A 27,533-nucleotide genomic window follows, 5' to 3' on the forward strand; every position below is an offset into this window, starting at 1 on the left:
ACCACATCTGGAAAGGAAAACCAGATTCTTCTGTCTGCTTTCATTGTTGTGTAGAGGAGGGAAAAAACTCCCTAAGTCTGGCCTCTCTTCCTAGTTAGCAGCTCTGGGAAAACTCGCAGCAAGTTCCCAGGCCAGTGCCTCCTAGCTCCATGAGAAACAGAGGCAAAACACTTTCAACAGTAACAAATGTTTCCTGACACTGTGCTGCATTTCCTAAAGCCAAAGGCTGAGGGCAGTAAAAATAAGATAATTCACTTTTTTGTACTAGAGGAACATTTTATGATTGATTACACATGCTGCACTCAGCTTTTGGCAATGCATAATATCACCAAAAAACAGCTTTGTCATTGAGCTATACTTAAGAGTTACTGCTCAAAGCAAAGGAATGTTTTTTAAAAAATTAATGCACACATCCTACACACCACTGCAAGGTAACTAGTGGTACAGGGCCAAGAGTTCATGGGAACTCTTCAGCTAAAAGCAGACATAGCATTTTCTGTCTCCCTTTCGTTGTTGCCTGGGGGAAATGCTAAACTCCTCAAGGCTTCCTCTTTGGCTAAAGTCTCAGTGCCAATGCCACCCCCAACACAGCTTTGTACAGATTCAGCACAACTGCTACAGAAACGGCTGCTGGAGTGATTCTAGTTTTCTTCTCTCAGTTTCTTGCTCCCACAGCAAATGGCAGGAGAAAAATATCATGTGGATATCATATCATATGCAGTAGACACAGAATAAAAGATGAATGCCCTCACATTCTAACGATTTCCCTTCTATACTAAACATTTCTAAATCATCCAGTTACCTTATTTGCTGGCAACTGGAAACTCCAGCAGCTACCCACACCCTCATTCATCCATTTAACATCACACAACCTTGATAATCTCAAATCCTTCAGAGGTACTTCACTATCCAGCTGCTGCAAGCACAGAAGGCCTTCATTCAACAGATACAATGACCCAATGTTATACAATATCTATCCACCCACTGCATTTTCCCCTAGACACAGAGCCTCCGAGTACATGCTCTGAATAGTCTTCTTAACACCTGCTTTAGGAGCCAGAAAGTCCGTGACTCTGTATAAAGAACAGCTTAAGGACAGCTCTGTGACCCAAGCAGCAACTATAATGGGTCACAAGCCCTGACCCTGCTACTCTAAGCTAATTAACTATGTAAAGCTACATTAATTATCACAAACCATAAATATTGGAAAATCAGGCCACCATATACAGGGCCCCCCAAATTGATGCTAAACAAGTAAAACAAAAAGATTTTTTTATCTTTCTGAGAATGGAGCTTCCATTCTTTTGCTTGTTTTCTGGTTCCTGTGCCTTCAGAGCGCATCCACTTCACATTTTCAAGCTCTCCTCTACAGTTATGAACGTTCAGATTTTTTCCTCTAAATAAAAAAAGCTGATATCTACATGTAACATTACATAAAATATCCTATTGCTAGTCCTTAGAACTTTCAATAATATAAGGAGACACGGCATACAACTCCAGGCAGCAGCCACCTTATGTACCGCAACTGTGCTCAGAAATCCTTCATGATGAAAGTCCTATTCACTCCTTCGTTCTTCTGTTCTCAAGTGGCAATGAATAACGGCAATCGTTTATCCTCTCAAGACTAGTTCACCCCAAGATCTGTGTGGCTCTGGACAACAGTGCAGCATGGGAAAGCTGCAGTCACTTTCCATTTTCTTCCCTTGTAATTTCACTCGATGAGGAATACCAGCATTCGCCTCTGCTCTACCCACGATGCTAGGAAATGCAGTCTTACTGCTTTGCTTGATATCATGACTCTGAAACAACGGTCTAATCCTTGTTTCACAACAAAGGCAAATATTCTACAAAATGCATTTTCTCCCCAAATAATTGCTTGAAGCTGTGTTCATCATGATTTATAGGACCTAGTTTGTCCCTCAGAATTTAGAAAACCCAATCTGTTCTGCAAACCTTTCCAGCTTTTCTGGCAACTATAGTATAGTTTTTCAGAAAATGAATTACAGCAGTTATTGCACAGCATGTACAACCCAACATGTACTATAGCCCTGAACTCAAGAGGTACATCACCAAGGAATTATCACCACCAGTGTGATGCAGAACAATGTTTCCTTTAAAAAATGTTGAGTAAACACAGAAATCCAGGCCATGGCATATAATAAACATGTTACTTAAAATTGTTCAGAGATGACAATGAGCTTAAGGTGAAATAAGCCACAGCAGTCAATGCGGTCCCTGCTGGAAAGGGAGAGGGAGTGATGGACTCAGTGAATGAGAAACCTACCGCAGAAGAGTACAACTTTCTGTCTAGGCTCATTGCTGAAAGTTGCACAGCCTCCACAAAGAAAGAAAAGACTTCTGTTTCACTTCTTCCTAGTCTTTCACTTTTAAGTACTACTTTGGTCCATAAAACTACAATTTCTCCGTGTTGACAGAGATGAGTAAGGTCTGACAAAATGGTGAAATCCCCAACACTCCAAAACAATGGGAAATTAAGACAAAAAATAAATTTTTTGCCTGCTATTTCTCTCAGAGCAGACAAGAAAACCTTCCAGGATCTTTATTAGCAGCTACTCTTTCTGTCTTTCTTCAGCAGAGGCTTCCTCATGTCCCAGTTAAACTCTAACTCCTGTTGCCTCACACCATGTACAGCCTTTCTCTGTCCCCACTTTCTATCCTTTCCCTTGCATATCCTCATTAGTTGCGCTCTCTCTAATCTCCAGACTATTCATTAGGAATTTCAGCTAGCCTACTCCTAGGGCACCTCAACCCTAAACAGCCTGTCTTTAGCTATGGTATTCAGTGAGCATGTGAAGTTGTGACCCTCTAAAAAGAGTCTGCCTCCAGAGCGCAGCAACAGGTAGGTTAAAACACAGCTGCATTACACCTGTGCCACAGCCTTGTAAAACATGGTAACTTTTATGAATGGAGACTCTAGCTTCCTCTAACCCACCCAAGGAAATTAAGTACAGCAGCGGGGAGGAGATGTCCCCCTGCTTTGCTTTGCTACAGTGAAGAGAATTTTATTTCATAAAAATATATTCTGTAAATTATTTGTTGAGAAATGAGTGAACACATAATAAAATGACAATGACCCCCTACTCATTAAATATATCTAGGTGAGATTGCAGGCCCTTTACATTACATTCATCTTCTGAGGACTTTTTACTAGTTCATCTGCTTCCACTCAAGATTCAAAAAAAGCATTGATGCGTTTTCATGACTAAATCAATCTGCCATATATTTACTGCCTCTTCCAACAATATATCAGTCTCTCAGGAATGGCAGTATTTACTTATGGAGAGATTGCCATTTTCCATATGCGTGTCACAATGTAAAGGATACTTCATATGGAAAATCAAACAGAATATAAAAGAATAAAACTTTCAGCATTCATTAAAAACAGCCATAAGATTAGACAGATTTTTACAGAAAATAATCTCTTCCCAAAAATATTTGAATTCCTAAATGCAAGTTTATGTTTGTATAAAGTTTGTAAAAAGATCATACAAGCTTTCCTTCCAATTCTATTTGCTTGAAAAAAAATTAAAAATTGGAAATATTTTGAAATAGGAGATATCCTCTTTCTTCCTTCCTTCCCTGCCCCCATCATCCCCTCACACTTCTAGCAGAATCAAGTACTTAGCTGAACAATATTTCAGAATACTGACCTTTAAAAGATATTATAATTTGTGTGTATAAAAATTCTCTTTTGGTCATTTTAAGGAAATGTTTATATTATATTCTACTATACTTGTATTACTCTAAAATGCAGAATATATTGCAAAAAGAATGTATTGCATAAAAAGCTGCCTTTGCAGAGCTAAAGCTCGCTTTGCAGGAAAACAATGCCAACAGAGAGAAAGTTCCCTCAAAATGTCAGTATTTCTGCTTGCATAATATATGTGACATATATAACATAGCTCATTGATGAATATCACTTCACTACTGAAATAACTTTTTTCGGCATTTATATCAGATAATTTACACAGGGTTTTGCTACTTGTGAGCAATGAACCACTCCAAATTCACATCAATAAAACCTTTATGCTGGCTTTTGGTAATCTACCTTTGAGTCACAGCAACTTCTTAATATTTTCTAGTCACATACAGGATTTAAACAGGCCTTATCCTTCTACAGTCACCAGGGTACTAATTCAAAGAGCTCATCCTGAAAGTGTCTGGATCAGCATATGGATAATCACTACTAGCAGTGCCAAATGCACTAATACATTATGGCTAGTCTACATACAGATATTTGGTTATAATAAAAACTCACCCATTCAGCTTTTTATTTTTTACTTTTCTGCCTGTCATGAAAGGTCTGAATATGGTCTGAATAAAACAATGGTCTGAATAAAAACAATTCCTAAACGAAGAAAACTTTCAGTCTTCAGAATACAGCAGTAAGAGAGAGGTACTGATTCTTTCACTGAAGGGCTGGAGCAGTCACTTCCCACTGAATCTCTCTACGAGAGTTGATGGTTAGCCTCAGAAACAAAGCCACAGAGCTTTTTTTTTTCCTCACAGAGGCAAACTTTTAACAAACACTTTTTCTTCTTGATAGCGTAAGTAAACAAATAGCTTTGACAAGACACATACACAACCTGAAAACCATGTTCCTTCAGGGATTTGGTACATGCATAAGTGCATTAGTGGACTCGCTTCTTAGCACTGTCATTAACAATCTCTGGCGAGCTTACCTGGCCCTTAAAACACTCAGCTGTTGGATATTGAAGGTAAAGTTCCATTCTCTTTTCTTCAGCCCACATACTAGAGAGTCTAACTTCAGAGACCTTTATGTATTACATTTCATCTATTTTATTTGTAATCACAGAATTTCTTTCTAATTTCATGGGCAGCAAAGCTGATAATAGTTTGCCATTGTTTTCAGTCATTCTAATCTTGACATTTGTTGTATGCAATCAGACCCCAAGGAGGGCAGAACTGCTGTTCATTGCTATTGAGCATGTAGCTGCAAAGACTACATCCATCATGTGCTTTGATCCTAAAACTAAAATACCAAAGCCTGAGGGCTACACTTACTTGCCATAGAAAAAGAAAAAATAATATTGCAAGTTATTTGGAAATACCCAAATGAAAATGGGGATAGGCATATGCATGCTGGCAGAGCCACCAGCACATTCACAGCTTCCAGATAACCTTTATCCTATTGACAGAATATGTATCCAATATGTAACTTTAAGAATAACTTTTTCTCTGAAGTCCTGAAGGCTACAAATTTGCTTTTAAAACACAGTTTCCAAGAGTGTATCACAGGACTTCAGGGGCTGCTACTTAGCAGAACTTCAGACTTTAAATGAAGTGATGGTCATCATACGCAGAGGGCTGCCTAGTTCAACAATTAATCTAAGCGTACACCTGGTCAGCAGACAGCAGTGTTAGAAAGATCTATAAATTATCTTTAAACAAGATAGCTTAAGTAGCAGAAATAAATCTTGCTACAGCTGTGCAGAGCTCAAGCCAGTGTACTTTTTCCATTAAGATAAATTAGATGTTGAGCTCAGAGTTCTGTGTAAAGACTGTTGGCACTGCAACATGATGGGACACTCATCCCATGTATCACTGGGGAAGATGATCAGTGCCTTTCCTTGTGTAGGTAGTATACCAAATGTATTCAAAGAAAGTGGATACCTCTATGAAACCATCTTTTAAGGATATTTCTATGAATTAGGTCTGCTGATCTCCTTCCATACTTCAGTCTGAAATTTTCTTCGTATTTGTGGTTACGTTCCGTCATGTGTTGTCAATGTTTTCAGCTGCCAAAGACCTAACAATCTTTTTCACCAGTTCAGTAGATGAAAAGGTTGTGATTACCTTTCTAAAGTAGAATAGCCATTCATCTGAAGATAGATCATTTTAAACAAACAAGCAAGTAAACATGAGCCAACTTGGAAAGTCATTCATCACTTCTGTGTACTACTTCTGAAAAATGAATAAAAAACCAATTCCTAGTAGAATCAAAACCGTCCTGGACTTTTCATATAACATATCTATAACTGCTAAGAAATCCAGTACTATTGGAAGGGGCTGAGGTTACAACTTTCCAAACTGTTCATTTCTTTTATATACTGAACAGACATCTACCATATGTATATCACAGCACTCTGTCTTAGATTATGTCACTGCTAAAAACTGAAGGTCTATCACTCTTCGTTTTAACAACACAGATGCCATATGCATAATGATTGCAACTCCCTTAGTTTTGTTCATTTAAATAAACTATTTGGTTAGAAATTCTAAAGTAGGACAGTTCAGACAAGATACTTCAGTAATCCTTTATTCCATCCATTTGAGAACATTAGAAGAACATTTAATTAAAACCTGCTGCAATTTTTTACAAATCACTAGGTAATCCCTTGCATACTTTATTTTTTTGAATTACAGTAATATCTAGAGGCCTCAGCTGAGATGAGATTTCCATTGTCTAGATGTAGACTCTGACCTACTAAAGCAATAGACAAGTCACAGAATGAGTGGAAGAAATGAGAAGTTATATCTTATATGGTTTTTGACAGATGAGGAACTAAGACATAGTGAGTTAGAATAAGACTTTCAAAGGCACATAAACAATTTTGTGGCAATTTCTGTAGGTCAAATTGAAAGACATAAAAGATACAAATACTCAATTTCATATCTTTTCTACCTCAATCCAGGATCTTAAATCATACTCTAATAACTTTAACAAAACTGTATTTCAAAAAGAATAATTTATGAATTACTGGCTGGAAGAAGAATATACTTTTGAAAGCCAAGAACATGACTCTTGATACTTTCACTATATCATAATAATGTCATTCATCAGTTTATTAAGCATGATGGAAATTACTGATGTGATCCTTTTCCTTTTTTAATTATTTGTAACTGAAAGTGACTTTGGACAAACATCAGAAAATGGATCATGTTTGTATCTACTGAAGCTGGAGACAACTGGAACTACCTATGGAATGTCTGTGATGGGATTTTTGTTTTGATTTGGTTTTTTGCTGCTTGTATTTTGTTAAATATCACAATAAAACAGCTGTTATTAGAACCGGCTTATCAAGTAAGTGATACAGCCTGTGTTCATTAACAAATTTATCTCATCTGTCCTACAAGTTTGCTTTCATTCACATTATTAACATTTTACACTTCTGCTGCATGAGATTCATAACCCATTTTCACAAATGGGAGACTGTCATCTCAGTACTGCTTTAAGTTGCAAAACAGATGAAGATGAGCTGGAAAAACTCACTAATGTCAATATAATCTTGTGAATTTTCGCTGTATATGCCACCTCTCATCTAAAAAAATAAGAAGGGCTCCCCAATATCTAATACATATCTAATACAAATGACCCTTAAAAAAAAATCATTGTATAATATCGTTAGAATTGCAAACATTCTGGCTATCTACCCACCTTATTATCTCATATGTAATGACCTGCTGAAAAAAAACACCTTGTTCTATGAAGAATACAGTTAAATGACCTATCCTTTCTTTGACAGTATCCTTTTGAAAGATCTTGATAATCCTTACAACTGCATGATCTTTGAAGTTTGTTTTCATTCAAATCCCATTGGGAAGTTCTAAAATTGAATTCTGTTGTTGCCTAACTAACATCAGTTGCAGCTCAAATTAAACTTGTAAGACAACAGTTGGAACATTTTGCCAGAGGCTAGTTGTATTAACAGATACTACAAAAATTGCATACTTGATACAAAATTAAAATCTATGGCATTCACAGTTTTCTCTGCCTCAGTGCTATACAATGTCTTTGTGGATTGGACAAAAATAGATTCAAATCACTTAGCAGTAATAAATCATTCAGATAAATCTAATCAGATGTGGTCCTCAGTACACTAACTCTACCAGAAAGGTGGTCACTATCCAGAAGACAGAATTACTGTAAACTATGGAGAAAGAAAATAAAGGACACGTAAGCATCCAGAATGAAGCACTGAGCTAAGGGAATTGAGCTGGTAAACCTGGAACCATTGTCAGAAGTACAGAGCCTACTAGAAGACACTATTAGCATTTTCTGCTCCTACATGTAAGTAGGATAGTTTTCACTCATTTCCAAGCTGTGCAGTTCATCAGCAAATAAATATAATGTGGAATTAAGATAACTAGCCAAAAAACAGTATTTCACAAGATGATAGTGCAAAAACATAGGCCTTATTTATTTTGTTACTGTCAGGTATGCATTCATTTCTTCTGAACTATCTTGATACTGAGGAAGCCATGAACTTTTAAAGTTATTGCTCCTTTATGTTTGTCCTTCAATAAGAATAGGATTGAAATAGCAGAAAATAATATTTTAAAATTTAAAGAGACTGTCACAAAGCATCTTGTTTTCTCCTATGAAAAACAGCTATGGAACTGCAGAATGTTAGGTTTTCTTTAATATAGTTATCACTACTTTGAATATTAATACCTATTTATCTACTTCCCTGCCCTGCTAAGTAATAAGCATGACCTGCTGAAAGTATCTGCAGGTTGAATAACTGAGATATTTAAGCACTTGTTAAGTCTTTTCCATTATGGATACAGAAGGGCTCAAACTGGCACCAGCTCAGAATAAATACGATGTAACCACCTCCATGAGCTGCCCTTGGAAATTTCCAAAGTGTCAGACATGGGGGCGGATATTTATTCACTCCACCTATATAAAAAACAATTCTGTCTTTCCTGAATACCTTAGATTTACAATGGCTTGTTGGAATGTAAAACAAATATAGGACTAGATACAATAAATTTGGTCATTTTGTTAGCTATACCCATAAAATTGTACACTGACATTAGTATTTGTCTCTCATTTTACCATAGAGAAATTTACTTTCTAAATATGTCAGTTTTGAAGGAAACGATTGCAGATTCTGAAATAAGTGCACCCCGAATTAGTCATTTTTCCATTAAAACTATGAAGTAAAATTGCCTAGCAACCTAAGAAAATTAATTCAGAGATTAAAATAAACACTGACACTGACAGAGCAACTGCTGTTCTATTCCAACAACCATAGAGACACTTAGAAAAGACACTAGTGTTTCCTCAGTTTTTCTTAACAAAAGAAAAACATCAAATGATTTCAGAAAGTGATTCATAAGGGACAAAAAATAAAAACAAACAGTCAAAGCAGTTGCATAAAACAAATGCAAATAATTGCCCTCTTTCTACATAATGTCATTAAAATGCAAAAAAAAAAGAAAGTTCATTAATATTCTGACAATATTAAACAAACTTATTGACACATGGAGGCTTCTAACATACTTTCCCACTTAAAAAGAGCAGGTTTGTTTCATTACATTCATTCTACGCAAACATTCTATATTTTTCTGCTTACTAGCTTAATTTATTACAGAATTTATGATCATACCTACCTGAAAAAGCTCTGCAGCATTATTGCCATTACTATCAATAGCCAAATTATTACTCATCACATTTCTGTGGGGAAGACTTTAAATTATACATTTTATCACATTGAGGTTATTATGAAATAAAACACAACAGATTTTAAGGACAGTAAGGATGACTGCAATAATTGAGTTTTATGACTGCTACTCTTGTATTGCATGTTACATCCGGGCCATCGTGTAATTCATTGTCCCTAAAGGACTACAAAGAGCCTAGTAAAATTATCCCTGTAGAAATAAAATCATCACATTCTACAGCAACATTGAAGTCTATTGGCTTGGCAGGATATTAGAATAGAGGAATAATTATGGATCAGTGATCCCCAAGCAGCAAGACTCAAGCCTCTAGTAGTAGATATGCCATCTTTCCAGCTTGGGTTAAAGAGTTTGTATGCACTCAAAAAAGATCAGGAATTATGAGGGCAAGGACAACCAAAAGAGAAAATTGAGATCCCAGAGAATATCAGATTTAGCAACTGGAGCAGCTACATCAAATCTAGCTGAGTCTACATTAAAAGATAATAATAAAAATAAGCCCATATGAGAAATAAGTCAAGAAAGACAACTAGGAAAAAGCATGCATTGGAAGATAACTCCCTAGATGTGGGCACATAACTGCACTCTCTGGAGAGAAGGGTACATTTAAGCTCTGTATATAATATTCACAAAATACAACCACAGATAGCTACCGATTCTTTAAAATCTTCAGATTTGTGTATTTCTATCACATTCAAGAAAGATATAGGTACTTGAGCTGACCCAAAAAATTAGAAGGGATGACAATAAATATATAATAAAATGTGTTTTCGTCTTCTAGAAAAGGATATGACAGGTAATAATGGAAGGATATGTGTTGGAAGCATAGGCAATATAGATGACATGGACCATGTGTAGCAGTTAAAGAAAAAAAAAAGAAAAAAGTCAGCAAAACCCCCTATATCCAAACACCTCCGTAAAGCCAATAGAAGACCCCTACTGTCCACAACAGTTTTCCCTGTGTCTTAAATATTTAACCACTGCGCCAGATGGGGAGGGGAAAAACAATATCTAGTCTGAACCATTAGCAAAAACACAAGCTGACCTAACAGGCCTACTCACTGCTAGGCTATAATTATTCCAGTGTTTTCACTAGTGAACACTGTTCATAAACCTAGAATAATTTTGAACAATAACATCTTTGAGAAATTGTAACCTCCATATGCTGGTGAACAGCTGAAACTAATCTATTTTACTTTTCATTTTTTGACCTTTGCACCACATGCAAAGGGCATGGCTCTGTACCACAGGCTCTGCTAAACCTTTTGGTTAGCCACAGTAATAAGCATCTTTTTTGATTAATTTTATCTGAATGGTGTTATAAAACTAGAAGTTGTTCCTGCCAACCCTACACATAGCTAAAACTGTATTCTTTTTCCCATTAAGATTCAAATGGTACAGTTAATATGGCAAAAATCTCCGAAGCAATATCTGTTTTCTGTTCATATTAGACACAGGATTGGACGGGCTCACCCTTGTCAGAGTCCAGTACCTTGTAATCACAGACAAACATCTAATAGGCATTCAGTTCAAAAGGATTCAAAGATCTATTCCACTCTTCCCCACAAAGCACAGGCCACTAACCAGCACGTTGCATCAGATCTACATTAAAAGACCAAAAATCTCACCCATGATTCATTACATGAGGAGAGCAAGTAGGATAACGCCAGTGTTAGAGGTCCTTCCACTAGCAGAGACTTTATGAAATGAAACTCTCAGATGTTTTCTTGGAAAGCAGACCATGCCTTGGCGAAAATTCCATCTGCATAACAGATTTGATGATCTGCTTGGCCTAAGCATGTGAACCAGACACACCAGCAAAATACTTCATTACCACTAAGACACCAGTTTACCCTGACCCCAAATTAGCCTGTTTGCCTTGCTTGAGAGTGATGCCAACCTCTAATAACCTAAAGGAAAAACCAACCAACCAAACAAAAACCCTCAATGAAAATTAAGAGGTGAGAGAAAAAGAAAAGCAACTTCTTGGATCCTGCAGACAGCCAAGGGAGGCCCTGAAGCATGATATTAATGTACTGTAGTACCATGCAAACAAAACAAACAAAAAACCCTCAATAAACAAACTTCATTTAAGCTTCATTCCAGTCTCCTCTCAGACCCTATTTGATTGTTATTTATAGCATCATCATGCCCTGTCACAGATCTTCCTGACAGCTATATGTAAGTTACTCTGCACCAATCTTAGGTCCTAATCTTACGAAGACTATGAGTATGCTTTAGTTTTGCATTTGTGAATAATCTGTATAAAACCAATGAGACATGAAGGACATCAAACATGTACTCCTAAATTGTTGCAGGATCAGAGCACCTTGGTCACTGGTTTTCAAGATTTTGAGGTTATGCAGGTCTATAATTTCAGAGACATTAAATTACACTAAAATCAAGAGCAATATGTGAATTTACAAGCAAATTCTACTCATGCCTACGACAGTGGTGGGCAGTATGAATAAAGGTGGTCCTTAATACTTATTAGGACTATGAATTTTCAAGCAAAGGGCAAGTGTTACGCAGCCCGTAAAGCCAAGACTGAAGAGAAGAAATGTTTTACCAGTGTTATCAATGTTTTATCAATGTTTTGTCTCAATCTAGTGATAAAGGAACACTTGGAAAACAGAATGCTGTCTAGTTCAACAATCTAATTCAGTTATATGGTGATAAAATGCCTTTGAATAGCATAAAGATCTCAGGAGGTTGGTCCACTGTCTTTTAGGATGCCTACTTAGTGAAGAAAGTAAGAAGTCGTTCAAACACTAAACACAGTTCTTCCGAGAATTGTAAAATGTGTTAAATGAATATATATTATCAGAATTTTATTAACATGGGATTCTAATGAAATTAAACTCATAGTACAAACATGCTGCCAAGAGCTTTTATATGTACACTGATTTCATCCTAGCATCTTGGATGTGTTACTATTCCAGGTATATTACACAATACCTCCAAATAAAATGAGGATTTAGGCAAAAACGTTTCTCAAAATGTTTGTTGCTTAGTACTGCTGATGCAATACCTTGGAACCCTACTAACAGGTTGGGACCAAGCGACAATGCAATCTACAGACAAAAGAGATGGGAACATATAGATATTAACAACCGGGTAAATCAGGAGTACTGCATAAGAACGAGAATCACATTTGTGTGATCAAATGCAGTGGTTTTAGTGTAACTGTAATTTAACTGTCAGATTTTTCTCTATTATGTTTAGAGCACAGATGTGAAAGAAGACCATAAATGGCATTTGTAGATGTGTATGAGGAACTGCACCCTATTGAGAGGAAGAGCTGGGGAGAAGCACGCATGTGCTTATTTATAATGTTAAACGTGTATATGAAAAAGGTTAGAATTACTGGCTGCTCTGAGGTAGCAGTCAACCTCTCAATAAGGAATGAGAAGGCTGTGAAAATCCCTGAAATAAAGTCAATTGTACTGCTATATTGAAGCACCAGCAACAAATAGGAAAAGTATGTTATAAATCCAAACAACACGCTCTGTTCCACAAGAAAGTAAATCACTGTATTTGTGCAGCAGAGCCTAGGATCTTTTTCTGTACAGTAGTGGTTTATCAACAAGTCATGAATAAAGGAAAAACATGTAGTGGGAAGCATTTCACGCTAAAGCTACTCAGTTTAAAAATCAATAATATAACATTCGATAATATAATTGAATACTTTTATGAACAACACACTGGCCAGTAGTCAGTGGTTCCCTTCTCACAGCAAATTCAAACATTTACTTTCATCCTCAGTTATGCCTATTGAGTCATTATTTACAATAGCTTTGAAGCCTACTACCTCCATAAATTGAACTACATGCTCTTTATTAGTATACAACCTTTCTTAAAAACACCACCCTTTAAAAGTTTCACAGTTATTTTTTGCCATATGAAGAATTCCAGAACTAAAAACGTTATTGATTTACTATCACCGTTATCAGTTAAAACAAAAAACAAACAAAAAAAACCCCACTGTGTTCAGGGATATTTGCTCCATTAAGATTTTTCACAACATACCAGTCCAACAGCCAGAGAGGCTGTATTTGGTCTCACTATGCCCGGTAGCAGCTATTGCATCCCCTTTCTTCTGCAGCAGCTACCTGTCCTATTTAGCATTGTTACTTGGGTAGGGTATAGAAGTCAGGATGGCAGCAGCACCTTCTGTTCAAATAGCTGTTCCCCATTCCCCCCACTGAAAAGGGAGCATGTGAAATGTAAGCATCCCAAAGACCAGATTAAGCCACCAAGTTGCCCCATGAACCAGTTATAACCTTCATGCAGTTATAACCTTCAGCGTAATGGTCACAGAATAAACATTCCAGTACGGAGCAAGCAGTTGCTGAATGTAAATCACTTTATACATATGACACAAAGGCACAATATAACATTTACTTAGCAAAAGGCAAAGATGAATTTACCAGGAAGGTTAAGACAACTTTAACTTATCCATTGCCACTTACTAACAGAGAATGTGATCCCCAACCAAATGATTTTACAGTCAGGTAGGTGACCCACACACACTCCGTCAAGTAAGATCAAGAGTATGCCTGCCTCTGTCTGCCTCCATGTGGCTCTCTAATGACTTCTTTAATTCTCCTGTATTTTGCAGTGGACAGTAGATGCTATGTTTTGTTTTACTTGAACCGTGTAGCTAATTCTGCTTGTATAATAACACCTCGCAATTTGCAGTTCCAGGTAGTACAACCAAAGCCTAATTACAAACCACAACAGCATATAAAAATAATTCAGATAGGGCTCTACCAGTAAGCTACATACAGACGTCTTTGGCAGCATGCCTACAATGTCATAAAATTCAAAGTGTTCCAAAAATTCTCACATCTTCTCAGGCCACTTGCGCTTTATAGGTCGAAACTTATGACTCAGATTCCACCAAAAGACCCAGGAGACAACCAGTAAAACCTGAAACACTGGAGTCTTACCAGTCTTTGTGGTATCATTTTTTATTTGTTTATTTTTACCTTCTCTATTTTACTTTCAATACAATTTCATCAAAATAGAACGGTATCTTGGAAACAGTAGCCAGTCTTTCAACCTGCAGCTAGAAGCACTGGGAATTTGATTCCTAATAAGTGATTCCTAATATTCAAGACTCAGTATTCAAAAACTTTGAAATCCTATCCTGTTTTTGTTTCAAATTGAATAAAACCTGGTACCTGCTTTCTACTTCAATATGTAAATATATGTCCTGATTTCAAAAAGATACTTTTTCAAAAACATTCTTTAGTTTCCATATCATTCTAACATGGAGTTCATTTATTCAGATAAGTATATATAACTTAGCAGCTACCTATTTCTCTGTTTAGAGATGCTGTACAACATTTTTAGAAGCAATTTAATGGTTTACGTCCTGCTGTCCTTCAGGAGAAGTTAGGTCTCTAACACACAAAGTAACTCCCGATCACTTGAGACTCAGTGCTGTGTATATGTTCCTATAAACTTCTGAATTGTTTAGGTGCTTATAAAACTACCCTTTGACTAAAATTACTGACTTGCAACACTGCAGGTCAATTAATGTCCTCCCTATCATCTAAATATACACTGCATGGATATAAAACAAATGCTTACAATACTCAAATTAAGCAAAGCACCTGAGAAAAGAACATCTTTACACACCATACTGCAACTTTGTCAGCTGTCACCATATCCCCTTAGACCACGTGCATTGGACTAACAGGGGAGCAGAAGATTAGTGGCTATAGCCACCAGATGATAATACCTAGCTCCCTTCCCCAAATACATTCTTTTGTGAACACCAGCAACACACACATACCTGTTAAACAGCAAGGCAGCTATGCACTGCAGTGCTGTCTAGCAAAATACACAGAATATATATTGGGACTAGCGTCTCACTCCTATATAAAAATCACATTCTTGATCTCCTTTCAGCTCCACCAGGACTTAAATCTGGAATAATGTCACTAAGGTCAATGTTTCTATTTATTAACCAGAATGGGGCATGGCAATACACAGGTATACACACATACAGGCATCACCTTTTTACTAAAGCATTGGTCTTGGGAATAGAGATGATACAAGGAAATCATAAAATTTTGGCGTCTGTCTACATAAGGAAAGAAAATAAATTCCTTTTGACACCTTTAATATATACTACATAAAACGAGAACGTGTGTCTCCATGTGGAGAATGAGAAAAATTATGGAACTCAGTTAGCCAGAAACATTAGGAAGGTATGTAGTATACAGCTTCCTGTCATTTTATGAAAAAAAAAGTACAAAAATACAACATTAATTTTTTCATGTCTAAATACACTGTGACATGGCTACTGGATAAGAGCCAACAAATACACCTGTAGATGAACCCACCTCATATGACTGAATGTTTCCCATTTGTAGGATATTTTGCTTGTTAAAACAGTTGTATAATATTTAAAAGAAATTAGAAAAAAAATCACTGTGTTTTCCTTGTTATATCCCAGATTAGGTAAGTATAACTTCTATAACCTAATAAAAAGATTCTCTGCAATTTCTTCCTTTAGGCTTTAGATACCACCAGGTCCAGAGTCTGGCCAATTTTTTTTTCAAGAGACATTGGAAAGAAAACCACTCAAAGCTGTAAATATTTACTAATGTGAAATGTTAAAGAACAGTCTTGAAGACTTAAGACTTTATTTACTCACAAAACAGGAATAACAGAACCAGTGACAGGGCAAATTTCTTCACAGTCTTCAGTGACTTCAGACTTGGAGGATTCACCTACAGCAGCTTGTACAATGTCTTCCCCACCACACAGTACAGATTGTCACCACAACACTAACTTCTGCATGCTGGTTGTAACATGTAAATATTAAGAAATCCCAAAGCACTCAAGATACTGTTGGGAACCTGTTGTTCATTGGAGCAGAAGACTGAAGGTAGACGCTTGTTGAGGCAAGGTGTGTAGAAGAGATGGGGAGCAAATGATTTGGACAGATGGAGGCAGATGATGGTAGGAGGTATGCACTGGCTTTCATGTTTTGGAGAGGTAAGGATCAGAGCCCTGCGCCATCGGACCATAGGCCTGAGATCCCAGGCTTGACAGGCTTCTTCATCTATGCTCTGACATATCAACCATCACATGACCCCAGAAGTTCGGGAGCTACTGCTTTCTCTCCTAGATAAAAATATGCAGGCCTAAATTCTTAGCTATGGCCAAACTTGTCACAACATGTCTCACTTGAGAGCTGCAATGAAATACCACAGGCTCTTCCCATTGTATTTCTCTAAAAACTTTTGACTTAATTCAAAATTATGCCAGATACTTATTATTGCATGTAGCCTAATACAGTCAGAGAAGATCCAGTGGGAAACCGGGGGTGGCAGGCTCTAATGAATCACATTAAAAAAGCTGGGCTGATTCACCAGTAGTAGAGGGTGCTACTACACTCTGGAGCCTCCCACACTGGCTACATCACCTTTCTAGGTAGCATACACAATATCAGCTTTCTTCACCTGAGAAACTAGGCCAAGGGGCCAACTGGAACAGCTGTTCTTCATGAACAAGAAGTGATATACTTTCCTTTGCCAAGTAAGAGAAACTTTCCAAACTCTCATCACTTTAAGTTAAAATAAAACCAAAGTTGCTCAGTCTCTCTCTCTCTATTATGCATAGCTTCTATGCATATTTATTCTATGCATAGTTAGACAACAATTACAGTTACAGTATCACCAGGCGTGCAGCTTCACATTTCACTCAAGGAAAAATATGCATTAAGTTTTCTATATTTATTGATTTAAAAAGTTATCTTAGAAGCATAAATTCAGACTATTTTTATGTACAACTTCTCAATTTTTTTTTATTTACCAACATTAACCTGCAAATATCAGTCTAGTATTATTCTATTCAGATTAGTTTTCCATAATTTTAAACTTAAACTAAAAAAAAACTGATAAAAACTTTACATCATATCAGCATCAACACAGAGCTTATTTTTTCTTGAAAAAGTAAAATTTAAAGGCTATCAGACAGCATTTCAAAACTCTCTGCTTCTCAAAGTACACATTTTATCTATGAAGAATCTGCCAAAATTCCCATCAAGGCCCTCTGCATGTCTTTTCTGAAAGACCAAATGTTCATATCTTTTATTCTAACATCGTCCTCCTCTCTTTCCATATCAGTTGGGAGCTTTTAAATGCCTCTGAAGGTCTTTCAAGTTATACTTCTTTTCTTCTTTGCATACATTTCATCATATTGCCTCTCTTCAACCTTTCTTTGTCAGCACAATCATCTCTACTCTTCCCCCACTCTGCCTTAATGCAAAGCACTCCCTGCTAAATCACTTCAGTATGCTACTATACTTTCTTCCTTCACATTGCTCCTCAACATCCAATTTCACCTATATAAAATCACCCTGTTGTGGATGCTTGAGAAGTGGGATGTGAGCCTTATTAATAACCATAAAAACTCCAAATCACCCAAGATTTTTGTACTTTATTATATTTTACCCATTCAGCCCTTCACGTAGAACTTGTCATATTATATATTCCTAGAGGAAATAAAGCCGTATTGTAGACATTCTTCAATGTCTTCCAGCTATCCACAGAAAAGGGGAAAAGCAGGGCAGCAGCTACAAAGAGTTATTTTTCAGGAAGACGAAGAATAAAAACAAAATCAGCTCCTGGGGTACAAATGGCAAGATATTGAGAAGCAAGGAATACTTTCTGCAACGGTAGATAACATTTTGCTTGAGTTCTATTTACTCTTTGAATGGCAGGGCAGTAGCACCTTCTACCAAAGTCTAAACTCCTATACTGGAAGTGCAGCAAATGCACTACTTCCCTCACACCACTATTAAAAAGACAGATTTTTATTTATATTGATACTGAAATTAATGTAACATTTATTTGCTGCACAGTTGTAATGTTATCACCACTGGAAAAAAATGAAACTCTCTCTATATGAACTGAATAAAAATTCTTCATATACTGTCCAAATGCAAATATCAGGATTATTATAAATGTAAACAGGAAAGTAATTCTCACAATTAGTGGTAGTTGATGATAGTTTAACAACTGTGATTTGGAACAATGTTGTCCCAGATGGCTGCAGTCCAAATTTTGGGAGGACTGCTGAAGTCCTACATGGTGACTAATAAGAAGGAGATTAAAACATTAGGGGAAAGAAAGAAGATTTAGCCTTCCTGAGACTAGTGAATTATAGTATAAGAGCTGGCATGGACAAGTTAAGAGAACACTTAGGCCATTTTTTCTGTCAGTGGCTACCGTAAGGCCCTAGAACTTATGTGTACAAAGATTCACAATTCTGATACTCTCTATTTCAGGCACAGCTTTGACCCTCACAGCTTTGGTGCGCTGAGCCTGATCTCACTGCAGCAGAGAAAATGACAAGATTTGCACTCTGGAATTAAAGTCTCTGTACTTTTTTTTTTAATCATGACCAAAGATTTGTGAAAGCACATCCATGCAGAACATGCTGGCCTGTCTCAGAAATCAGCCACACTATAAGCCATCAGCAGGAAACATGGCATCTCAGTTGTACAAATTGACTGAAATTTCTTCTGACATAGAATTATCAAACCGAAAGCTAACTGACCACATCTGATATAAGATCACTTTTCACCTGTGTGTCTTATACTTCCTGACTTAGTGGCCGTCGGGTGTTTACATCCTTTACATTTTCTGGAAAATTATACCTAGTGTCCACAGTCTAAAGCAGACAGCCCTCATATTTCTCACTTTCTACAAAATACTCCATATAGAATAAACAGCAAAGAACATATTATTGCTCACCTGTTTACATGGACAGTATTAGCAGTTCAAACCAGTTCAAAGGTGTGACAACAGCAAAGCCAGCACTACAGTTCTGTGAGGCTGCCAGCATTGCACTCCTCCTTCCCTCCTGCATTTCAGTACCATTTCAGACAATTCAAACAGATTAAAAATCATATTGCCAAAACTGTTTAAGGTACTTATCAGAAATGAACACATAGTCACAACATAAAATAAATAGTTTCAGGACATTAGGTAAATCAGTCCCTCTTCCATATGACTAAGGATCCTAAGCACTAAACTGTGTTTAGTTTATTTCTGCTGTATCTTCAGTATTGTTTTGCCATTGCTGACCACTTATTTTTTCAGAATGAGAACAACAAAATACCCTACATATAGTTAAGAATGATTCCCCTCATGAGCTTTTACTTTTGTAAAATGTAGAAAGAGCTTTGTACACTTATGCATTACTATTTCAATACAGTATGCTGTAAAGAATTAGTATAAATCAAACATTTTAAATATATGCAATTTAAAAAAGAATGTATAACATTATTTACAAAATATCTACATAAGTGTCAAAATTACCCTGAAGACTTCAAGGCTCACACATCGCCTTGAGGATTTCACCTGCCTTAGGCAGTGGGAATACTTTTTCTCTTCAAAGAATATATGTAAGTACAATTATGTCATATTAATGCTGGACTTTCATGCCTGATGGTTAGTCTGATGTTAGGCCTGTAAAAAATATGACGTTTTCTACAATCAACAGAGACATGTCAATGATAAAGATTAAATAAACAAGCAAGCAAGCAAAAAGACTACATTTCATTAACATCATTATCTGTGAATAACAGCAATGTTTTGAATAGTAAGAGAGATTCAAATTATATCTCTGGAACTCACTGCTTTTAATGAAAGAATCTTCTAAGTAAGGTAGTCTGTAAGTACCACATGAAGGAGAATAACTCTTACATAATTAGAACAATTAACTTCATATTGAATGATGTTATTACATTCCTCTTTAATAAAATTATTGAACAACTACTACGGAGTATTAAGCAGAAAATACATTGAGATACTCTGCCAGATGCTAAAATTTGCTTCTGTATTTAACATTGATTAAGGAAATTAATTAATCTGTCAGTGACTTTGCAAATGTCAAGGGTGTAGTTTTGTATATATATACGCACACGCATGTACCTATCTATATGTGTGTGTAAATACATCTATAGAGAGATAGGGAGTATTGTATATTTTTTTATATATGTACACACACACACACACATATTTTTAAGAACAGGCAACAATAAATACATGATGAACATCAAGACCAGGCTACTCTGAAGGAACTTGTAAAAATCCAGTCTGAACACAAGCTTGGGAACTAATAGTGGAATTGAAAATACATTCCCAGAGGAAATAGGAAAATAGGAAATTGACCTCTGCCCATCATGTTTTCTTTAGGGATCAAGCATTGCAAATGCAAGTTTTGTATGAAGAATATCAGGTAGATATTCTTCGTACATCCTTCTTACTTATGAAGCCAAATATAAAAAAGAATTTCCATATTTATCCATAAAATTGATTGTACTTCAGGAGTCCTAAAAGACTTGATAGAGTACTAACAACATAATGAAGATCTCACTGAAAAGTCAAGCATAGCTCACATTTACAATTTGGCATTTACATTGAGGAACAGAATTTGACTTCTTGGCTTTATTTACAAGTATAGTCACCCAACAAGATCATAATGCAGAACTTTGTGATTTGCTCACTTTTACTTTAACCAGCTTCCTAACAATAGTCAAGTGAGAATCTAGACAACTCTTTTCTTTTAGAGGTAAGAAAGATTTAGAAAACTTTAACTTGTAAAGGATGGCGCCAATGTTTTTGACAGTTTGGTTGTTATTTTGTTTCTTAATATACAATTACAATCATCACTTTCATCTACTTTTAAAGACAATTACACTACTAACTCACAGTCTGCCTTTCTTTTCAAAATGTACTGGAGGGAAAGAAAGCAACTCAACCTTTCTCTCTCATGGTTGAACAAGCAGAGGCTGTGTGTACCTATCGCTGATAGCACCCTGAACGCCTTATGATTTTTTTCTGAATCGCTACTTAAAACTTTCCATTACTGTGATGCTCTGTAAGAAATAAAAAAGTTCTGGTAATAGATTTCAGATTCATTTACATCACTAATGCAGGAAAAATGTTGACTCATTCTTTATTTTCTAGTATTCAATATAACAACAATATTAAATGCTTTTTTTGTTTTTTTTGCTATGCTACCAGTACCATAGTAGAATGCTTGTCTGTTTGCTAGGTATACTGCAGCCAAGAGAGCTTATGGAAAATCAGCTCTTCCCTGTGCTTGCTGCTGTACACACATATCTGCTCCATCCCCAAAGGCTTAGGTTAAAAAGGAATTCAAACTACAAAATGAAGTTATGGCTGAACCATAAAAAGGCACACTCATCTTCAGTTTAATACAGGTGGTAGAAGTATGACTTGCTGTGCTACAGACTGTTTCTTTTTTCTCAAATAAGATTTGTAGTGAGAATAATTCTAAGCTCCACTGTGCCAAATCCCGCACAATGCAAAAAACTACAGTTTCTCCCTCCTAAAGATTTCTTTTGAGATGAGTGCCTGGAGATAGGAGATATCATCATAAACTCGGTGCTTTTATGGAGCAAAGACCAGTTCTGCAGGAACTGGACTGGTAGTTTTTTCCACATAGCACAGCTAAAAGTCTGACGTCATTGTTTTTCAAGCCCTGGCAGTTGCTACATACCACTGACACATATGCTAATTTATGCATGAGATTTCAGAATTAGCATGCATCCCTGAAGACATCACTGAAACTTGTGCTTCTAAGTGGAGCTGATCATTTTTGAAAAACAAACCAGTAAAATAGATTACAGGGTCTAGTTCTCCTGGGTTTTTCAGACAGCAAGTTTGCAATCAAAGCTCTTAGTAAGTTAGGTTTCCTATGAATGTAGCATAACGTCAGTATTATGGAAATTGTAAGAGGTTGATATTTCCAAGACATGACAACTTTATTAGGATATATTTTAGTGTTCTTCGCATGTAGCACACATGCTTCAGCCACACTTTCTGCACATATTCAGTTCTTGGACAGCTACAGACAACTGTGTACAGACAACTGAACCTCCTCCCCAAACTGTACCGGCTTGCAAGCAAAGGAGACGTGGTATTGGGGTGGGGTGAAGAGGGAGTCTTCTAATATTTTAAAATAGAAAAATGAATAAGTGTACATGATTCTTTGTTTAGATTTTTTACAGCTTTACGTATCAAAACTGCTGAACAGCACTATCACCATTTTCCAAATGAGCGTACACACACCAAGAAGAAAATACACTTTCCAAGGCCAACAGCAAAAAAATACTGGAGAGGAAAACAGAGTTTCTGATTTCCAATCATTAATTTAAACAATACAGTTTCTAGCAATTCATTAATTTCAGAAAGCAGATATGTCAAATAATTCCATGCTGGCAATTTTCCAAGATACAGTCTTAAACAAATAGTAAGTGTTAAAAAGTAAAGAGCTATTTTTATCATATTTATGAAATGCATCAATATGAAACTATTCCCTTCCATCATGGCTGCTGGCAAAATGTAATGCTGATCAGTGGGAGGTTCAAAGCATCTGCTGTGAAGAGTACAGAAATTGATAAACAGTTACAATTCATACTCCCATTGATTTTATAGAAGAGAAAACAAGAGAAAGAGAGAAACAAACAAATAGTTCCATGAAGATGGCAGGAGGATGAAAATTACAATAAATGTATTACAATGCAAGTTGCTGGGACACTACAGTTAGAAAAAACTAGTCCAAATAAACTAGAACTATGCCATGGATATCAATAAAACAGATAGACAGATAGATTATGCTATGTGAAAGCAAAAGCAGGAACTATAAAAGAGAAATATCAAGTTGTGCTAATAACAGTCAATATTTTTCCTCAAATGCAAGGTGCAAACCTTTTAAAAGATCCACAAATACATAATCATCCCTTTACTTTGCTAAAATTCCACTGCTGCACTCAAGCATCCCCCAAATACTCATTTCTCAGTGTTTTTCATTTTCTCCTAAATCGTGAATTTTCTTCAAACTCCAAATACATTTTAAGAGTCACCAGAATCCAAAGTGGGAACATGACAGGTTCCCAGATACAGTCACAGCAACTAAGCCCTATCCCCTTCCACACCAATAAGGAGAAATGAATATAATTTGTCAGCTCTTAACATTCTCCTGTCAGTGTCTGTCATGACAGCTGGGTACCACTAAAGGGAAAAAAGGCTGAACACATGGCATTGTAAATGGAGAGGGGAGAAAAAAAATCAGTAGTGTTAGCTGTTGTAATCACACTATTAATCACACCATTTTGAGTTGCTATCAGTCATTGAACTGCTTATCATATGAACAATGAGGACACAGTTCATCAATAACAACGTGTTCCTTTAATATAGAAATTGATTCACTTTTTTCCTCCATTTTCTTTTCTAATAAGGATTTAGGGATTTTGAGTTTTACGATTTTTCCAGACAATATTATTCATTAACAGCAAAGTATTTGGATTTAGTGGTCAAACTGTACTGCATTACACTTGTGCTTAAAACAAGTGAAATGAAATGACACTGAAAAATGTGACAGTGAAATGACAGTGATAACATATTTCCTATGTAAAGAAAAAAATACATAGGTGATGTCTTGGATTTGTAAATATAAAGCACATTAAATAATTTGAACCATGCAATAAAAGTATTGAAATTACCTTTGCAAAAGGGACTAAACTTATGCTTTGCACTTTTTCATTATTATTTGCCATTTGCAAAAGACAGAGGTTAACTGAGGAAACTGTTAAAATCACTAACCAGCTATTAATCTACTTATATACATATATATGTACATATATATGCATACACACACACAGAGTACACATAGCCTGCTTTAGTCTTCTCTTGACTATCTATTATGCATCTCAATAAAACCAAGACCATAAGCAATCCAAAGCTGCATTCTGTCTAAATGGGTCAGTTATAATGAGGAAGCATGACATTTACATGTAGCAAGCAGATTGATCAGGGAGCGGAAAAGCAGACTATGTCATCACATCAGAAAAATATGTCTTTACATGCAATTTGCCTTAACCAATTTTGTGAGTTCCTAAGTCCTCCTCAAAAATAGAAATTTATTTCAAAATAAATTCAAAATCAACAACATATATGATTTAAAGGTAGCAAATATTCACCAGGATTATCCTTTGTGCTTGCAGAAAAAATAAAATGAAAAAACCTTGCTTCCTTTCACTCTTGTAATGCTGTTTGTGCAGAATAACACTTAAGTGAAATGACTTTAAAAACACTGTTTTTCAGAGATTCAAAAATTAGTAAATGGTGTGTGCAGAAATAATCTTAAGTTGCACCTTTAAGCACTAACACATCCTATCATGTTATTTTCAACTTGACCAGAAATATTAGAACAGAAATGCTCTGAACATGCTGTGCACATCTTGCTAAAGCAAATTCAGCTGCAATGTGCAAAATGAAATGCACAATGCAAATACTAGAGCTATCCCGTACATGGATACTATAGCAAGGCTGCTTCAACAGATAACAAAACAAAAATGGAAAAAGGCAGAGAGAAATATCAATACTGCCTAAATATATACAAAATATACCCCAGGTCTTTGTTCATTCTGGACTCTCATTCAAAGGTATGAATACTGGTTACATTGTTAGATCTCCAACTGCAACTAGCTTCAAATACCGTGCGAGTAGCTCTCTCATAGTTCACACTAGGTTTCCTTGACCCACCTAGACAAGCGTAAAAACATGAAATAAATGAAGGTTAACAAAGACTGGTCTGGGAAGCAGTCTGCATTTAATGCTTGCAATATTATTACTATAGCTGTAAAATTCTCTATTTGGAATCTTTCAGTATTACACATCAGATAACGATCACCACGTTAATGCTAGCTGCCACTGCAGAAAGCCAAATGGATGTAAATCTTATGAAAAAAATCTTTCCCCATCTGCTACATAAGGCTAGTCACTATTCTTACAGCATGCTGCTAAAGCAAATAAGGAACTGTAAAATAATTATCTCCCTGCAAATAGAAAGCAATTTTTATCACAGTACCTTTCTGTGTTTGTCCCTCTTCCATATTCTCTTCCATGGCTACCTTTCTTCACTAGAAACAGCTACACAGAATTAATCAAAAGCTTCAGTCAGATGTAGGAAAAAGTGTGGATTTTTTTTTCCCTGGGAAGCTCCAACAGCAGAGGCTTAGGCAAGTCCTCAGAGCTTAGCTAAGGCTCCCTCACTCTCCTTGTTTGCTTGGAGACAGGCTGTCAAGTGTAATTTCATTCAAATTACTCTTCCGTGAAGATTATCAATTTTTCTTCTCAAAGCTGCCCATTGTGTACCACTGTAAGCAGGTATTCAAATGAACAGCCTGTGAATTTTGGGGGAAAATTCGGTCTGAGCCCTTATGGCAGGGTCTCTGATTCATAAGCCTCACTTTGCATATAAAATGGAGAAAAGAAATTGAGGTTTGTATTGAAATCTGTGTTTTAAATTGGAAACAGGCTGTACTGAAAACAGATGGAGGGGTGTCCTCTTAACGGGAAGCAGACCACCAACCCATCATTCCCCCTATTTGCTACTGAAGTGGGAAAGCCCAGATGCCTGTGGGTTCTTTATGCTGTATTACTTGTCTGTCTTTCTCTCCTTTCTCTCTCTCTCTCTTTCTCCCCCCGCCCTCCCCCCCCTCCCCCCGGTATCAGCACATGCAAGAATAATATGACACTTCATTTCCCTCCTTCTCCTATAGCCATATCATTTGGAAATAACAACAAATACATACTAATGCACTTATACTAGTCTAGAAAGCATCTTTATAATAGTACCTTTTTATATGCATCTGTGTGTTTATACACACATACAATCACCATTTAATACATGACATTAATGACTGCAAATTATATGCACCCTATACATTATCTATCATCAATGTCACAATAGACAGGAATTTAGGGAGGTTTCAGAGATTTAAAGCAAAGCTTGCATCCGTTCTTTCTCTGACTGATAATATTCAAAATTATCTGTAAACTTCAACTCCCTGTTAAAAAAACTGGACCTTTTTTAAAATGGCAAAGCACCACTTGCATGTATGTATGTGAGCAAGCATATACATAATGAACATGCACACTGCTATGAATTTACTCAGGAAAAGCATAGGTTAAATACAGTGAGGGCACCTACTCATTTGGGGAGCTTTGCAGTCTGATTTGGAATGCAAATTGGACGCTGCAGTCTAGCAGTAAATTAGCATTTTTGTACCTTAGTCTACAGAGTAACATTTAAGAGTATCATTATTTCACCAAAAGTGCAATGAGAACACAAGCACAATTTTTCTTTACAGTTTTCACTTTTGCATCCATCTGGGGGGGAAAAAAGTGACCAGAACCTACTCACGTATAAAAACCACTAGGGCTGAAAATGGATATTTACATATAGGTGAAATATTTAATTCAATTTCTTTATGTTATCTAAATAAAGGGAAGCGATAGGTCAAGCTAAGTGGCAAAAAAATTAGGAAGTTCTTGATACAGTTTGTATGTAAATCTGATCAAAATGGTTCATACCATTACCATACTTCTAAGCTTTGGTTCTTGATAGTACCAAATACTTGAGATAACAAACCTCTTTAATACATATGTTTGCATCAGATGAATATATTGGTTGTCCTGTGGCATCAAATGACCTTGTTCCTGAAACAGCCATACAAACTTTGTTTCAAACACAAAAAGCATCCTAAATAAAAATCAGGCTTGAAAGACATAACAGAGTGGGTACAACAGAGAGCTGTAAAATCATGAGTGACATAGAAAGGGTGAAAAACAACTTGTTCACTTACTAGTTCAATAAAAGAAGTGGAGGGAAGCAAAGCAAGGAGGCCCAGAACAAAGCAAAGGAGAAGACTGTTCACACAATGTGTAGTAAAGCTGGGGAGCATTTTGCAGGGTCTTGCAGAGGCAAAAAGCTGAAGCAGCAACCAGATGAACTAATTACAGAAAAATTCATGCCTCTGAAGATGCATCTCCAACTCAGGGGATCCCTGAGCAGCAACTTATTGGAGGGCAGAGGAATATTCTATGGGATAATTTTATCCTTCTCTTATACTGCTCTCTGAATGTCCACTTTTGGCCACAAACAGACCAGAACCTGGGCTGAGCAAATCCTTTATCTAGTCCAGAATTGCTCTTTTGGGGGAACCTGATGGTTCACCCAAG

General features: G+C 36.4%; 1 protein-coding gene across 1 annotated transcript in view; it reads right to left on the reverse strand.

The window, feature by feature from the left end:
• GPM6A (glycoprotein M6A) overlaps positions 1-25,932 on the reverse strand; it is a 133,577-nt gene extending 107,645 nt beyond the window's left edge. Inside the window, exon 1 of the mRNA XM_026105217.2 lies at positions 25,378-25,932. Coding sequence (XP_025961002.1) covers positions 25,378-25,414 — 37 coding nt within the window. The 5' untranslated portion in view covers positions 25,415-25,932. The remainder of the gene's footprint in view (positions 1-25,377) is intronic.
• Positions 25,933-27,533: the final 1,601 nt, after the last annotated feature.

Source organism: Dromaius novaehollandiae, chromosome 4, assembly GCF_036370855.1.
Source record: "Dromaius novaehollandiae isolate bDroNov1 chromosome 4, bDroNov1.hap1, whole genome shotgun sequence".
In the NCBI taxonomy this organism is placed as follows: Eukaryota; Metazoa; Chordata; class Aves; order Casuariiformes; family Dromaiidae; genus Dromaius; species Dromaius novaehollandiae.